The sequence below is a fragment of the Rhineura floridana genome, chromosome 6 (assembly GCF_030035675.1).
Source record: "Rhineura floridana isolate rRhiFlo1 chromosome 6, rRhiFlo1.hap2, whole genome shotgun sequence".
NCBI lineage: Eukaryota > Metazoa > Chordata > Lepidosauria > Squamata > Rhineuridae > Rhineura > Rhineura floridana.
The window spans coordinates 20,157,875-20,176,465 of NC_084485.1; the positions used below are offsets into that span (position 1 = coordinate 20,157,875).

Genomic DNA, 18,591 nt, shown 5'->3' on the forward strand with positions numbered 1-18,591 from the left:
CCTGGAATTTGGGATCTGGGAAAAATCAGCATCAATTTTGTATGGCACTTAAAAACATCTTCCCCCACCCCAAGGCCTTGATCTTGGAACTTTATTTCTTAGGATTAAAGTAAATTGTAACAAATGGGATTTGCTTCCAGTTAATTGGCCAAATATTGCAATTTCTGAAGAGGGGACTCTCCTTCTCATAAGGGTTGCCTAATTCATTTAAATAATAGCAGCAATTCCATGTGCACAAAGGATAATAAGCATGAAACTAGCCTGTCACTGAAATTAAACATCAACGTAAAACATAGGGGCCCCATTTGGTCATCTCAAAAGCACTCAACTATCTAAGATCAAGATAGATGTGTTCAGGATTGAGTTCTATGGTACACTCCACTTTAACTTCCTTATTAATAGACAACAGTTTTGTTATTGAAATTTATAGAAAGGGCACTGGACCCTTTCTGAGCCTCCCCCCAACTGCCCCAGTTGTGATAGGACGCTGTTATCCCCATTTCACAGATGGAATAAGACATATGGCTGAATAGTTCAAGTCTGGATCTTCCAAATATAAGAACCCAAATTCTACATATCTATATGTTTAAGTACCTAAACATCTTAGCCAAAGAGACCTTCCCTATCACAACTAGTCCCTCAGGACAAAACAGCTACTTCTTATACTTTGTCAAAGGGTCAGAATGTTTTTGACATTAAAAATGTTACTTCGATAGCAGCATACCTGCTCCACATGGTGACAAAGTAGTCAGTCATCATTTGGAGTTGCCACTGTCCCCTAACATAACACTGCTGCATGTGCCAGAAAACTCTGGGAAGGCCACTATGCTTTAGTATGCAGAGGCAATGGAAGTCTCCACATGAGCTGCTTTTGCATGCTGCAGAGACAGGGGAAACCTTGTTGCACTGAGGCTAGTGTAAGCTAGGCCTAAACCTCTGAACCAACTTCTTCTTTCAAAACTAAGCTAGAGCAGCTATGCTCACTTCAAATTCATTTTTCAAAAAAGCTCTGAAGTATCCTCCTATCCTGTAGGTATAATAAAGACTCTGGCCTACCACACTATATAGCAGGTGTGGTGAAGCTTTGGCCCTCCAGATGTTGCTGAACTACAATTCCCATCAGCTCCAGCAAGCATGGCCAATGACCAGGACTGAAGGGCATTGTTGCTCAACAGCATCTGGAGGGCCAAAGGTTCCCCACACCTGCTATATCACTTCATCACTGATGTATACCACTGTGGACTTTTCTGTTACGGAAAAAAGTTATGATTTAGTTTATAATCAAGCTATTTTTAGCAGGCTGAAATTTAACGTACAATCGATATTATGACACTATTAAAATTTGTGAAAAGAATCAAGTTTTTCTAATTATTCCAAAGTAATGACACAAATAAAAACTTAGCCATCACAGAAAAAGAAATCTCTTATTACAATTTGTTTTCCAGTTGTAATAACAGCCTTATGAAGAGGTTTCTAGGACTGAAACACAAGAAAAACATTTTTTAAAAAACTATTTCAAAGTGCTAGTGTACTAATGCCATTTTTAAAAACAAAGCCTTTTTGTTAATTTTTGTTACAATGCCAGGCTCAAAGACATGTCTAGGGACACTATCAGCAGTCTCACAAGTGATAATTCTTCACTTTAACTATAATATTATTTCTGTGTCTTGGGAGTCTTGAAGGATGCAACAGGGACAGATAATTATTTTCTGGAGCCTTGACTACAGACAGGCAAGCAGAATGGCCTATTTAATCATCCACTGGAGAATACAGCAAGAGAAAGGTAGTTAATTTGTTACATATATCCTATCCTGCTTTGATTTCACCACAAATTTCAAAACTAGAATACCTGACCATTTTAAGGTAGCTAGTAAGACAGTCAGTCTTATCACTAGTGGATGCTGTGGCATACATTCTTATCTTGCATAATTAGAGCTTCACATAAAAATGTCACAGGAACATACATTGCCTTATATCAAGACAGATCACTGTATGGTCTACAATGACTGGCAAATTCTCTCCATGGTTTCATTTCCTAGTCCTATCTGGAGATGCCAGGGGCTGAACCTGGAACCTTTTCCATGCAAACCATGTACTCTACCACTGAGCTGCTAGCCATGATGGCTCTGCCCTGCCACCACAGTTGGATGCAGTATGCTTCTGATAACCAGTTGCCAGAAGCCTCAGGAAGGGAGAATGCTCTTTGCACTCTGGTCCTGCTTGCAGGCTTCCCATGCGCATCTCATTGGCCACTGTGAGGATGCTGGACCAGATGGCCACTGGTCTTATCCAGCAGGCTCTTTATATGTTCTTATGAGCTAAATTATGGACCACCTCCACAGACTTACTGCAACCCCTTGCACTTAATGGCTTTCTGGTTCCATTATTTACTAATTTTCTCTCCATATATGTGTCAACAGAGGGTAACACTTCCATGCATCAACAAAGTAGGTTCTGTTCCATGAGAGTTGATGCCACAATGTTTGTTAGTCCTTGAATTCTCTCTCTATACTACTTAAAGGAAATGTTATAAAAAGAAATGTATTTTAAATTGTTACCAGCCATAAGCAGGCCCAGCCAAAATTACTATATATTAAATGGCAATAAACTCTGTGAACCAGAAATGTACGTCAACTTAAATAACAAAACTCATAAAAGGCAATGTTACACCATTTCTGTCCTCAGTGACAAATGTGAGCTGCAACATGTAGTGGTAGATAGAGCTATATATACCCAGTGTGATATGCTATTTGTTAAACATATATACTACTGATATTTTTATTTATGAACACATCTGTTCACACAGCATATTATAGAGGTAAAACAAGAGAGTTCCTTCTCGGGGGGGGGAGGACAAGACTAATTAACCAGAGCAGAGGGGTGATGAGAGAAGACTAGTAAGGGATGAATGCAAGCAAACATACCAACATGTATTTTTATTTAGGCTTCATTTAAGTTGGGCATGAAACATAAAGGGTTAAGTCAAAGGCTTCACAGAAAATTTGAATTTTGGAGGAATGAATATATATATTTTCTCATACTTTAAACCCCACTAACCAGACTTGAACTCATGTAGTGGATGGGAGAGCTGTAACCTCAAAAATGAATATGTGATACCTAATCATGCCCGAAAACGTTCTCTCTTTTCAGTTGTTCCCCTATAAAGCATTAACAGAATAACACATTTGTTTAATATACTCTCACATTTGAATATTTCCCAATTCTCCATGAAATGAGACTGAAATGGTCTTTAGCACAGAGCACTTCCTCCACAACACAGACAGCAATGCCTCAGCTAGGAGATCCTGTATTTCCCTTACCCTGGATACTATATCTCTAGCAAGAGAGCTTACATTTAAAAATACCACCATAAAACATGGTTATCTTCCAGTTCAGACGTTACCTTCTATGGTGAGATATTTTGCCTTTCACACTAGCAGAATACTGACGTCTAACAGCCCGATTCAGATTTATGTGCTCCCTCTCCCTCTTACTCATTAGTACAGTGATGAGAAGTTCTGAAGTTTTCACTTCCATTATCAATTAGTCACAATTTAATTATTAAATCCAAGCCCTGAAGTATGGATCATCTTAACTATGGTTTGGAAAAACAGGTACCTTCAAGCTATGGTTTATGAATTTGGTTTGTTTCCCTAAGCCATAGTTAAGGCTAACCACAATTTGTCCGAATTTGGACATCTGTAGTCAGTTAAAAAATAGAAGTCAAAGCTTTCAATCTGTTCCTTGTGACCAAGCCAGAGAAAGAAAAGTCTGAGTTTCATGGCCGCAATGCTAAACCATTGTTTAGAGCATGCATCACAAATATGCTGACAACCACGCACCCACAATGCTCCCATGCAAAAGCACTATTACTCATATAAGGACAAGGGAGAAAAGATTTGGAGGGGGGATGTAAGGAAAAGCAAGGACCAGGAGGGCGGGGAGGACAGCGGAGCAACCGGAGCAGGGTGCAGCAAGAGGAGGAGGGTATGTGTGAGAGAAACAGAGAGTATGGGGGTGATCCCAAGAGTGATCCTGAAAGACAGTTTTAGGATGAGTGATCTAAGAGAGAAAGGGATGGAGGGGTGATCCTGAGAGGGTAGGGGTAAACGGAAGGAAGGAAAGAAGAGTTTGGGTGTGATTCAAAGAAAAATAATGAGGCAGTCATTTTTCAAAATTCCAAATGTGCCTACAAGCCCCAAAGAATCAGGGATCCTGTTTTAATGTTACATCTAAACAAGGCCATTGCTTCACCACAACTTGTTTTCTTCATCCACAAGTAAATACTACTCCTGAATATTTATTTATTACTTGATTTATATCCCGCCCTTCCTCCCAGTAGGAGCCCAGGGCAACTGAATAGTAAACTACTGTAAAAGACTGGCCATAAACAAAGATGTGAAACCATGGTTTTAAATGGGTTTGCAAACCATAGCTTACATTAACAAGAAGAATTACATCTGCACCCAGCCAGCTAGGACTGAGACAGGTTCTCCTCCTCTCTAGCTTTTCTTCCTCTAAAGAAACAATGGCTTGGTTTGCATATCACAAATAGCCAAACTACATAAATGTGCAGGCTCCCAGAGGGCAGGTGGGAGTTGCTTAGCTCCTCCCTGGTCTTTTTTATTTCCATGCCTTGCTGATCTAAGCCAACATTTGGGTTAGCTTGTCATCCAAAACTGGGCTCGTGGTTAAGCTCTTCCCTCACTAACCACAAGCTGTAGTCAAGAGGAGAGACCAGGGAAGATCAAACCCCGGCTTTTGTGTTGTGCAAACCAGGCCATTTAAATGTTACCAATGTTTCTCATATTCTGACTATAGCAGTTTAGCTTGCCACACCAAGCCCTAACCTTTGCTGCATTAACCATAGTTAAGTACTAGAGTTACACAAACAAGTCTAGCTGCCTCTCTGAGCTTGCATGCTCTCCCCAATGTGACTGCAAGGAGGAATTCAAAAGTTTTTACTTCTTTTTATTAACCAGTTTTCTACATCCGAACACAGACAAACTATAGCTAATCTGAGCGGAAAAAAGCCAACTTGAAACCATAGCTTTATGCTGGTTTGTTTTCACAAGCTATAGTTAATCTTATTAAGTTTAGGGTTTGCATGACACACTAAACTGATGATATGAAAGAGAAGTGTCCAATCTCCTCTTCACAGCCATGTCACAGTGGGAAAGGGGAATGTGCAAGCCCAAGAAGAGGCTAGGTACGTTCTCATAAGTGTAAACTATGGTTTAGCATTACATCTGAATGCAGCCAAGGTTTCTGCATTAGGTCTCTTTCATACTGCACTATTTCCCTGTTCCTTCCTTTGTCAATTTGAGTTTTCCCATTGCACATGAAGAAATCCCCTTCACATTTGCCATATGCAATATGGCATCTTCCATATGCACATCATCATTCTGCCAAAGGAACAGTAATCAATAACCCGTGGGGGGGGGGAGAGCCTGGCTGGGAGTCCAGAGTCTGTGAGTTCAAATCCCCGCTCGTGTCTCCTGGGTGTCAAGGGCCAGCTAAAGATCACCCCCACAGCGAGTGGCTCAGGGGTTACGTGCCCTGCCACCTGTGCAGCCATGGGCAAGCTGCAGAGTCCCAAGGAGCCCAGTTGCACCCCAGCTGGCAGTTGCGGACAAGGAAGGGGCTGGCTTGTGCTGCTGTGGCAAGCTGAGCAGGCCCTAGCCAGCTGGGGAGGACTAGCCTCAGAGGGAGGCAATGGTAAACCCCCTCTGAATACCGCTTACCATGAAAACCCTATTCACAGGGTAGCCATAAGTCGGGATCAACTTGGAGGCAGTCCATGTCCATTTTCCAACTGAAAGTAATTTTGACATAATCACAGACCACCACTTATTTATATAGTACAACTCCTTTAAAAAAAAAAGAACTTTAAACAAGGGGACAGCAAATATCTATATATTTTTCAAAAAACAAATATAAAAAGATTACTCAAAATATATTTTACTAAAAATTAAAAGTTTCAACTTTTTAAAAAAATCAGACCATATATTATAAAAAACACACAGAAAAGTTCAGAGTTTTGTACTATTTCTCATTTAGGCTGTGCTTAGAAAACAAACAACACAAGTAGATACGTATGTTCTGTTTGGCTTTAACTACTGTATTCTATTACCATAATTGAGCAATGTAAAACTAAACGAACGTAAACTAAACTAAGCACTACCATTAAACATCAGTGGTCAGAAAGGCCATTTTGGCACCCAAAAAATGTCACTGAAAGGGGCATCTCTTAGCTGCTTGAGACATGAGCAGTAATGGGGCTAGCTGGACTTTCTTTGGTAGAGTATCCATTGTCTCGGTGTCACCACAGAAAAAAACTTGTCCCCAGTTCCCCTGCCATACTTCAAACATAAGGGACATTGTCTCAATGGATTATCAAGGGTCAAGGCTAATCTTACTACTTGTAAAGAAAGATGTGTTTTTAAATCTAACTGTAGGCAAATGTTTTTATCCCTTCAGAAAATTTGACCACCAGGAGTCAAATAAAATTGTTTTAGGAACCACATTTCACTTCAGTATAAAACCTAACTAAATCTTACCAACTAAGCATTACAGTTTGCTGTCTTAATGGAACAGCAAGTTAAAGAATTTTTCAGAGGTGAAATGCTCAACCACTGCAATAGGATAAGGGATACAGTCTGGACAAATGGAAGATGCTGCAATTATTCAAAGTTCTCTATTAAGAACTTTGCAATTTTAACATATAAACATTTGGCCAAAGCAGTTAATACACATCTGAGCTCAAAGCAATAATCTTAACAAATGAGCATGTATCTGAAATTAGCAAGAATAGCCTTTTGGGATTCCATCTTCACCAAGACTGACACTTCATCTGAACTTTCAGAAGGAGCCAAACTGAGTGTCCAAAAGAGTGAAGATTATTAATTAATTATAATTCTTCTTGTGAAAGCAACTGAGTGAGTTTATGGTACTACGTTTGAGCATCTCTGGAGCATTTTGTTCACCCAAATATATGGTTTTCAAAATTTAAAAAAAATCCAACTTCAATAATTTAACTCATAGGATAGGTTTTTATTTCTTAGAAATTAATTGGAGAAAGAAAATGTATTTTAACATGGAAACAAGTAAGCACTAGACAAAGCAAACATGAATCAACTCTCTAGTCCTATTAAAAAGCTTAAAATATAAGAAAATGTATGTATTTACAATAAACACTAAGTGGAACAAAAAGATGTCAGGAACAAGCAACATATTGGAAAAACTCTTTTAGAAGTAAAACAAAGCAACAGCAAGAAAGGATTTTATTGTGGGAATGAAATAGAGTTATACAAATGAATACATTGGCCTTGCTTATTCTTCAAGCCCTTGTGGACAGACTGTGTATTATTGTTTCTCTGGTCTTTTGTTCAGTTGGACCCTTCATTTTGCTAGTACTAAAGTGAAAACAATATCACAATTAATATTTCAGTGACAACATCATAAACTTCCCTTTAGGTCTTTAGTAGCTTCTCAACAAATATGGGATAGCAAGAACTCACAAAATTATTTAAACAGAGCTGCTCCTAAATATATTTAAACTTATCTGCAGCACAGTTCCTGAAACCTGACTTTTGGGGGGAGGGGGCAAACTGGCATTCATAAGGATGGTCCAAGATTTGTCTTATTTTTAATTCTAGACCAGAGTAAGGGATGTTTTGTCCTTTGGGAAAGCTGTGTTAATGGAGTTAACCAGCAGCTGTGGCACAATAACAAAATCAAACGTTAGCTTGGCTTCCAAAATGTTCTGGATTTACCTTCATAAGACATTAAATAAAGAGTAGCACACAACAGTTTCAGGCCAAAGAGGTGAAACAAATTACATTTCTGTGCTCTTGTTCTTTAAACTCCTTCCCTGGATATTATGCAGTTCTAATTTCAGGGCCATGGGAAAAGACAATATAGCCTACTGTGGCATTGAATGGTATGTCAGCTGCGTCTCATATGAATGGGGAAGAAAGTAGCACAATCTCAATACAACAATGTCATTAAGCCCAAAACTTCAATGACCAAATGAAGAAGCATCCACTCCCAGAACAGCTTCTTGGGCTTCTTGTAGCAATAGCTGCATTTACAGAGCATGGTCCCTTCCATCTCCTTCCTCCCTATATGGTGTCATTTTCTTGCCTCCCCAATTATTAGGACCTTGGCTTTCCCTCATCTCTTCTCACACTGGATTTTCCTGCTGCATCTTGAACAATCAGCTGCTCAATATCCCACAGCAAAGATCTTGTTAAGAGCACACAATCCACAAAAGTGTACAACCACAACAACAATCTGCTATGTGGTGCTCCACTTCACTCATTTCTTCTCATCACTCACACTGATGCCTCTATTTGAAATTATAGTAATTGCTTCAATAACCCTAAACGTAGGACAATAATTCCAAATTTCTGTAGAAAGAGCTTTATTACAACCCAAATTTCAAATCTGAAGAAAACATTTAATGATTTGCCTCATTCTTTGACATGCCTTCCTGTTACATAGTAGAAAAAGGCTCCTACAGATCAAGTTGCACAGGCCACATGTAAAACATAACTTTAAAGGAGACTGTATCCAAAAATTGTAACATTCCGTGTTCAAGTTTATGAACATCAATTCAAGATTTGTTACGAGGAAAATGGATACTTAAATTTTACCAGCCCTTACTAATAAATGAAATATGTGCTCTATAATTGCAACTAAAGTTGGTGAAATCTAGTGACTGAATCACTAGGATAATATACAAATAAAGGAACGTTGGCTAGCAACATACAGACTTTGTAAAGCAAGCCTCATTTTTCTGTTCAAAGGTGCGTTTTAACCTCTGTGACAAAATAACACTGCCCAGAGTGGGTTTAAACTAGACATGATCTGTTCCACAAAATGTCATTCAAGATTTTAACAGTTGTCTTCATGACAGACAACAGATAGGATTCTCCTTCCCTGGAAGTTCTCAAATTCCCTGAGCAGATTATTCCATTGTTCTTCTAATGGAAAATATTTTCCTACTCTTTACCATAAATCTATCTTCTTCTGAATTTAAACACCTTGCTCCTCGTCCTAACTTTGGTGGATATGACAAACAAAACTCTCTCCTTTCTGACCATCTTTTAAAAGTATTATTAAAAGTATTATAAACTCACTCTTCCCATCTTGTATTCTCTAACAAAAGGGGGGGGGTATCAAAGACACAACAGAATGAATTTGCCAACTGACAAGAGCTCACTCAGGCACAGGACCAAGAAAATCCACAGAAAAGGAATTGAACTGTTTTTGGAAGCCAACAACTACAACAAAAGTAACACACACACACACATATATGCTTGGGACGGTATACAAATGTAATAAATCATCATCATCATCATCCCTATTAAAATATGGGGTTGAATCCAACTAAGTTCAACTTAGAGAAAAAGGTAAAGGTGTCCCCGCACTTATAGTGTGAGTCATTTCCGACTCTTAGGGTGACGTCTTGTGACGTTTACTAGGCAGACCATATATATGGGGTGGGATTGCCAGTTCCTTCCCCGGCCTTTCTTTACCCCCCAGCATATGCCGGGTTCTCATTTTACTGACCACGGATGGATGGAAGGCTGAGTGGACCTCGACCCCTTTTACCCTAACCCTTCCGTTGGAATCGAACTCCGGCCGTGAGCAGAGCTTTGGCTGTGTTACCGCCGCTTACCACTCTGCGCCACGGAGAGGACCACTTAAGGACCACTTATACAAACCTAGGCTAAAGCACAATGGAATAACTATTTTGTGAAGCTTGGATGCGTACAGGCTACATTCTAGTTATGAAGAGGATACTAATTTAGGCCTTCAAACATCCTGGCACAGGAACAGATACCTTGACAGTTTGTTTTATTATTATTGTTTTAATTATTGGAGACTCAGATTTCCCACCACTACTTGGCTTGGAGCCAAGGATGCAATCCTGAACACAGATTGTTTAAATCCAACTGAAGTGAAGTTGCCTAAATCACACCTGAGTGAAGCTTAATGTATACAATTGTAGATTTAGTAAATTGATTAAGAATGCTGGATTCTCCATGGTAAGGGGAAGGAATCGGGAACCTAAAATCTAAAGAGACCACATTATCTTTCACAGTCCATGATCCAACATCAAACCTGGCATCATCTTAACAAAGTTATTCATGTACAAGATTTGAACAATGGCACAGAGGGAAATGTTCTCAGATATCACTCTCTAGCTTTATTATGCTATTCCTTTCAAGTTTAACCAAAAGCCCAAACTGTTCATTAACATGCCTTTTCAGTTAAGACCTATCCTAGTCTGTGTTGGAATTGCTTTTTAATATGTTCTTAAACCTTTTTAGAAATGTTTTCATCTTAGATGTTTTGAAAGCTTTTTTAAGTAACGTTTTGAAGATGTTTTGTTTTAATGTGTTTTAAAGTTTGTTTTGATGATGTTTTAATGTTTTTAGTGCTTTTGTTTGCCACCCTGGGCTCCTGCTGGGAGGAAGGGCAGGATATAAATCAAATGACAACAACAACAACAACGGTTAACTGTGATTGTTAGGTGAGAAAATAAAATAACCTAAAGATCTTCTCAAGGTTCATATTTTTATTTGAGCAAGCATTTAGGGGTCACAATAGGCAAAGGTTTATATTATCAACAATATAATTTTAGAAATATATTTTACATTTATTGATCCAGACGTGTAGACTGCCACTTGCCTGTAGCAAATAACAATATAAGCAAAGACCAATAATTGCTTATTTACTTCCTTGTTGAATGATCAAGGCACTGCATTAAAAAAAAAAACTTCCTTCTTGTCAAAGCCACAGTTTGGCTCTTGGTTCTGCCTGGCCCCATCTTCTTCCCTTAATGGTCAAAAGCTACCACCCCCAAGAAATAGAGGCTTCTTCAACAAATAAGGAACAAGAGGAAATGGGTCTGAAGAATTGGAGTTTTATATTGTGTCAAGTGTATTTATGCTGTATGAATGTGCTAATTTGTGTTTCAGATAATTTATGTGTCTGCAAGTTGTAACCACTTGTCTCTGGAGCAAAGTTCTCTTAAAATAATTTCCTGGAATCCTAGTTTAACTTGGATAAATAGGGGCTTGAGGTACAAACGGAACTTATGCATATGAATCCAAGCCATGGAGAATCAGAACTTTAAAAGACATCTACCTAACCTATGTGCATTCCTTATTGTTCCCAGTTCTGAAGATCCCCACACACCTTTTCAAGGCCCAAAAGTCAAGTAATATGACATATAGCTTGCTGGTACTGTTCCCACCAATCTCTCAACTCTGTCCTGTACACATACATTCCTATACCTCATCACATACAGCTAAGTACAGACATGGTAGTACACTTCTTTGTGGGTTAGTTTGTGATCAGCTATAAATAGCTACATTTTAGAGCAGCCTGTTAAGGTCCAAGAACGCGGTATAACTGCAGCACTACAAATAATATATCAAACTGATATATATGTACTCTAACCCGATCCTATATTAAAATCCTTTCCCAAGTGATAATGATGAGTAAGTATTGAGGACTACAGGTTCCTCTTGCTCCTCCACATTGACACGCTTCTAAATGAGTTCCAATTCGGCGTTATTGTTTATTTTTATCCAATCTTTTAGGGCAAGCCTTCACAAGATGGCCTGCAGTAGAAATCCAATCCCAGGAATCTCCAGACAGGGTTCATTTAGAGCAACATGAATGAGGACAAGCAAGCAGCAGCAGGCCTCAGATCCTCCGTTTGTTGTGTGGTCTGGACCAGCAAACTGTGGTAACAATGGCTAGTTTCAAACAAACCAACTTCAAACTGAAAACACAGTTACTGAAACTGGCTTGTTTAAACTAACCATAGTTCCAGGTCCAGATAACATGGCAAACTGAGTCTAGTTAAAAGCTGAAGCAAAAGTTTCTGAGATACTTCTGTGGGTAAGTGGGAAGAGGAGAAGTGAAGGGAAACTAAAGGTCACTGTATTCATTCCTGCTCATTCACATTGTACTAACCCATGTTTAGCATGACGTGCAAATTATTTATTATTATTATTATTAATTTAATTTGTATCCCACCCTTCCTCACAGCAGGAGCCCAGGGCGGCAAACAAGGCACTAAAAACACTTTAAAACATCATAAAAACAAATCTTAAAATACATTAAGACAAAACAGTGTTAAAAACATTTTTAAAACTTCTTAAAAAAGGGTTAAAAACATTATTAAAAAACATATTAAGCAATTCTGACACAGACACAGACTGGGATAGCTCTCAACTTAAAAGGCTTGTTGAAAGAGGAAAGTCTTCAAAAGGTGCCAAAAAGATAGCAGAGATGGTGCCTGCCTAATATTCAAAGGGAGAGAATTCCACAGGGAATGTGACCTATGTATATGCTAGAACTTCGGGCTACTTTTGCTGAATTCTCAAACAAAATTACTTCAGAACCACTTCCTTATTCCAGAACACATGAAACAGATCAGATTGTTTAAGGCAACTATCTATCAACCAAAAAAAAAGAGAGAGCTAACTCATGTGACCTGAAGAAGTTTTTCCACATTTGTGGGTGCGTAGTACATTTTTCTTCTAAACTAAGAGGAATGTGAATCCAAGTCCAATATTTTGACAGGGCTACTAAAATGAATCTGTTGTAAGTTACATGACTGCTACTACTGTTTTTCCACTAGCCACTACGGGGGTGAGGAGCACATGTGCAACTATCACACTGTTGATGTTTTATCCTTGGCTTGGTAGCAGTAGGGAATGATAAGTTCCATTAGAGGAATGATTAGGATACACATCATGAAAATAACTCTAACTGTATTGTAACATCTTTATATAAATCTATAGTGATTTGGAATTCTATAGCGATGTTCTATTCTGATCACCCATCGTCTAAAAGGATATAGCAGTGGTCAAAATGATGCACTACAGGGCAACCAAGATGATCAATAGGTTACAGCACCTCTGTTAAAACAAAAAGCTAGTGCATTTGGGGATTTTTAAGTTTAGAAAAGAGAAACACTAGGGGTTGGGTGGAAGAAACATGATAAACTTGATAAAAATGGTATGGAAACGTTCTCCCACGTCTTCCATAACTTGGAGTCACCCAAAGGAAATTGGTATCGATTCAGGATAGACAGAAGTACTTCTTCACAAGCACACAATTAATATATGGAACTAGAGATGTGAAGGCCCGGAAAAAAAACAGGAAAAATGTTTTTTCCCATTTTTTTCTGAAGTCTTTTTTGTGTCCCTCCCCCAATTGGAAAAAATGGAAAAAAAATAGATTATGGAATGTTTTATTTTAACATGATGAATAAAATGTTTCACTGAATCTTGTTCCCCCCTTTTTCTCAGTTCTTTTTATGGGAATGAATGCTTTATGTCTGCTTGCCACTGTAGAGAACTACAGGAAGCATAAATAATTTTATTTGTTATTAATGCTGATGGTTTCTTCTGGGTTTTTTTAAATTGTTTTTTGCCTGCTCCTCATAAGCTGGCAAAATGAAAGAGGTTCCTTATAGTTCAGGTGTTCCTTACAGTTCAGGATCTTGTAGATCCATTTGTTACCAAAAAAAGTAAAAATTTAAAAATGTAAATTCAATTTGTAATAATTGTGTGAATAAAATGTACTTTTAATATACCAAATGTGATAATTTTATGCCAAATCAAATTGTACATAATTACATTTGATGTTCCTAAAGTAACAAAGTGACTTTCAATCTGTAAAAAGTGCTAATATTGCATTTTTTCAATTTTTCCTAAAGGTTAGTACCTCAATCAGTCATCATATCCAAATAGAATTATCTTGTTCAGAGGCTGTCTATCAGTTATTTTTTGGGGGGGAAGGAAGTGCTATTGCCTTCATTCTGCCTGGAAGTATCTGGCTTGCTAGCTACTATGGAAAAGAGAATTTTCACCTTTGGTCTGATCAAGCAAGGCTCTTTTTATATTACCTTAGAGCCACATGGTTGATGTAGGCAAAATAGGGAATTAGACACTGGAATCACTGAACAGTAGACCTCCCCTTCACCACCCAGGTTTTTAAGTTCCTCACCATCCCACAGCTTCTGCTTTGCAATAGCTTTTGTCTACACAAGACAGAAAACACCCTTGGGGTGCATTGAATTGGCTGAGCAGATATTTGGACTCTGAACAGATATTACCCAAAAGGGACTTTGGAGTGTTATTGTGGAATGTTGACAGCAGAGTTTTGGAAAAAAAGATAGTATGCCTTGAAATTCCAATTATTAAAAAAAACCTTAAGATTGGGGCATACATTTTTTTTCTCTGCTATGAAATGCCAAACCATGATACAAGCTCAATAATTCTTAAGTTCAATTAAGTTTTGCATATAAGATTGAGAGGGGGGAAATGTAGTCAACACTAAGCCCATCAGAAGTGACTAACAATGAAACACAGAAAACCAAAAGCCTTTGATAGTAATATTATCCCAACTCTGGAAATCAAATAAGAATCATAAAAGCCCCTTAGTAGTTTACAACATCATACCAGCAGATAATCAAATTCCTGAAGCAAACTTTAATGCTCCTTCATAAAGTGTATTCAGTTTACTTGGTGAAAGAAGATGTTGATGGCAGCACAAATCAATGTACTGCAGTGGAAGTTAAAATGTCAGCCATGTTGTTGGAGAAACTGTAGCAAAAACTTCACCTTCATAAAGTTTGACAATTGAAACCTTGATGCAATCAGCTAACAGCAGGCTGCCTTATATATTCGTCAAGTCCAATCCCCAATACTCTAAAACTAAACTAAACACTACCCTGACTCTCAAATAAAGATTTAAAAAATCCTCAAGGTGCCCCATCCAATTAGTCTAGAACTCATAAAATTAACAACATATACTTTAAATGAAAACGGCACAAATCTCCAAATAACGTAGTAAGAATATAGATGCACTTACTCAGCATTAAATCCATTCACATGCAAGATCCTCATTTGTTTGACAATTGTGCTTTTACCAGATTCACCAGCACCTAAAAAAATGAAAATAAATCAGTTTCAGAAGGAAGTAGAATAAATTCTGGAGCACACGAGTTGCTTCTATTCAAGCAAAAATCCACAAACCTAGGTTACTCACCACAAGACTGAAAACTGAAAGGAAAAAAAGTAGTAATTGCCACTGGAAACTGCAGCTGCAGCTAAAAATAAATGTCCAGCTGAAGTCATGTGTCGGAGCTGAAGCATGGAATATTTCACTATCCATTTTTCTCCCTAGTTGTCTACATTAAACTATCACAATAGGGAAACTGAGGCAGGTACAATTTCAGTATCTTGAAGAAAAAAGGGAGTTGCCTCAAACCATTAGCACTTCAAAGTGGAGGGGGAGAATGAAAAAGCCTCTACTGTTCATATCAAGCAAAGCACTTGTCAGTTGAGTCTGTAAAACCTTGATGTCTTTAATCGTACCATCAGTCAGCTGAACATAGTAAAACAGAAGACACAGTGCCGTTTGAAAACAGAGAGCCCCTGCCACCATACTGCTACAGTGCTGCATAAGAGCCGCCGCCTCCTCTTCATGTCAATCTGCATCCTGAAAGCGGCTCCCCATCACCTCCACATGCTCTACATCCCACACACATGCCCTCCAAGCTGCACATAAAGTCTGCATTTTAAAAATATCATCTTGTTCATCAAGATGTTTTTCATTAGAAAATATACTGCATCCTACAACTAAGCCCTTTCTCTTTCTCCCACTCCATGCACAAGAAAGCCCCTTTTCTCCCCATCCAGTTGGCATGTTGCACCCACTCAGTCTGCACAGTGAATGGCTTGAACCATAAAATCTAACTGACATATTCAAACACTCCAGTCATTAGCTTTCAATATTTCTATACAAAAACTGACACTTTCCCCTACTTCTTTTGCAGGAAATCAAGTCTGTCCTAGTAATGCAAACATACAGATGTTCCAGCAGCTTTTGATAGCTTATTTTCCTATACAGCTTTCACAAGCCTCAGAAAAAGAGAAATTACTGAGATCTAAGCAGGACAGGGATCATGAAGCATCATTTGTGTTTCTCCAATGCCAGGCTTCCCTGGTACTCAATGACAGCAGAACCTCCATTTTGAGTCTTGTACACAAAACTGAATTGTAGCAGCTATATATCAAAGTATATTTTTCTGGTGAAGTCATTCCTGTTGCCCTTCCCTTTTAGGTTCCCCATTTGCACAGCCATCCAACATTATTAAAATCACCTAACCTCTGAACATTTTAATACTGGCCATGAAGTCTTCACTCCCACCCCATTCTTTATAAATATTAGCGGAAGACAGGTTCAGAATAACTTCTCCAGGGCAGATAAGTAATTGCATAAACCACTTAGCAGCCACAGTGCTGTAACAGATACAGATAAACAATCTATTCTACAGAGAAGCAAAATAACTGGTCAAATGTAAGGATGTTTTCCCCAACCTTCCACCCTGAAGGTGCATCATGACAGGGGAAAGCTAAAACAATCTACACAGCAATACTTGGGAAAATGCCAATTTAAATTCCAACCCTATCCCTGAAACTTCTCATCCATATATCTATAAAAGACTGACATCAAGCATCTTATTTTCTCTCACATTATGTTTTTCTTATAAAATAAATATAAAACACAGGACATTTATTGTTGATATGTCAATAAAATGCTTATCCGATTGAGAAATCACATTAAGGGCCCCTATAATATAGTCTGATAAACAAACTTTTTAGATTAAATGTTTTTTTAATTACATTATTCTTAATGGGTTCATAACATAACACAAGATTACTAGTGCTGTGCATTTGTGCTTTCATTTCTGGATTTTATATTGCTTACACTATCACAGCAGAAATTTAACAGTATGACTTAAGAACTGCATATAAACTACAGTTTTTAAACCACCACATGTGGGCCAACCCTATTTCAGACACGTAAGGAAGCCATGTTTTAATTACGGAGAGCCTACAAATTTTATCCAAGCTATTTTCTAATAACCCAAAGCTTCAAAAATGCATATAAATGTCTTTTAAGCTTCAGTTGTGGATATTTAAACTTCAAAACTGATTTACATGTCAGTCTTAAACTGTTACATGGGAATGAGCCCGACTGATTTAAACAGACTTACCTCCAACTATGCATTCATAAGGTCACAGTCCTCATGACACATGAATTACACATGAATTGTGCAAACATTAGGTATTTTCCTAAAATTTATGCTAAAAGAGATCTTAACAATCCCTTTAACGCAGATGTTGCTATAATTCTTGAATTTTATACCTCTTTCCTTCTCTAAATAAATAATTTAAAGACTCCTCCCACCACACAGCACATCCTAGGCTTACAAAATTCCATTTTTACCATTCTAACCACTAATGATAACAATAAATGTGACAAAGGGAAGGATGCAAGTCCATTATAGTATTAAAAATAAACTTTTCCTTCCACTACCTTCAGAAGCCTCCTTTTCTGATTCCACTTTTAGTCCTCTTTCTTTCCAAGTCCCCAGAGAAACACCTTTCCCCATCACCACCCCATATATCCAGAACACCCTTCATTCTCTCCCCACCTTCAACTTGACAGAATACTGCAAAATCCCACACATTTCCTGCAAGGATTTGGGTGTTATGCATACCATTCCCAGTGGGCAAAAAAGGGCAAATTCTCTTCACACTCCCTATCCCAATTCACTATATTCACTTCAGTCCCACCAAGGGCTGAACCTTCTGTGGTCTGCAACCCCCCCGCGCCCCAAATCCCTGTATAGACCATGATGTTATATTAAAGTAATATTCTTCTTAAACATCACTAGCAGCCCAGTAGTAGTACCACAACAGTATGACAAGAGATATCCTCCCCAAACAACCCTGCTTTCCATGCAGCAGTTAATGGCAAACATGGGGTGGGGAAGCAGAAACAAGACAGAATGAACCATGTTTGGAGGAGAGGGGAGTGAGTCTGATGCACAAAAAGGCCAACTAGTTATAGGTTGCATGCAACTAATTATCATATATTAAATCCTAAAAGCCGGATAAATTACCACTTATAAATTATAAACTGAGGAGGTCCAAAAGGGGGGTGGGGTAGAAAGGGACAACAAACGTTATCGTCATCATTCTTGGTAACCAAGGTCCATAAAAATGTGAAGGGAGGAGAAGAATCGGTATGACCCTTTTACACTTCGCCTCGGACACCTAACTCCCCCCCCCCAGTTCGGCCCTCAAGTTGTCATCTCCGAACAATTCCCCCACCCGTTTTTAAACACACACAACTATGGCTGCAGCACAAGGAGCCAGCGACTGAGGGCCCGAGGCCTACTTTCTTCCAGTCCCCCATTGCCTTTCCCCCCCTCTCCTTACAACCAACCCCTGGAGACCCACTTCCTTTCCCTTTGCCCCTTGGGCGCCCGGGTCCTGTCAAGGTGAGGGGAGATTCCTTAAAGCCCTCCACCACAAACCCCATTCTCCTGTGCTTGCTCGCCTGTGCCTTGCGGGGCCCATTTCCTTCGAGGCTAGGACTAGGCAGGGAGGCCCCCACCTCTCCTCTCGCCCAGTCACTGCTGGGCCCGGTTATTACTACCCAGCCCACCCGTTACCCAGGGAGACCCGGGCCTTGAGAACG

At 38.8% G+C, this 18,591-nt stretch overlaps 1 protein-coding gene across 8 annotated transcripts in view; it reads right to left on the reverse strand.

Annotated features, from left to right (window-relative positions):
• GNAS (GNAS complex locus) overlaps positions 1–18,591 on the reverse strand; it is a 265,132-nt gene that overhangs the window by 146,416 nt on the left and 100,125 nt on the right. For 7 of the 8 annotated variants that reach the window (XM_061631144.1, XM_061631145.1, XM_061631146.1 and 4 more), the window contains exon 2: positions 14,908–14,980. In XM_061631144.1, coding sequence (XP_061487128.1) covers positions 14,908–14,980 — 73 coding nt within the window. Of the gene's footprint in view, positions 1–14,907; positions 14,981–18,450; positions 18,544–18,591 lie in introns of those variants that run through there. The other variant, XM_061631152.1, reaches the window with a different exon arrangement.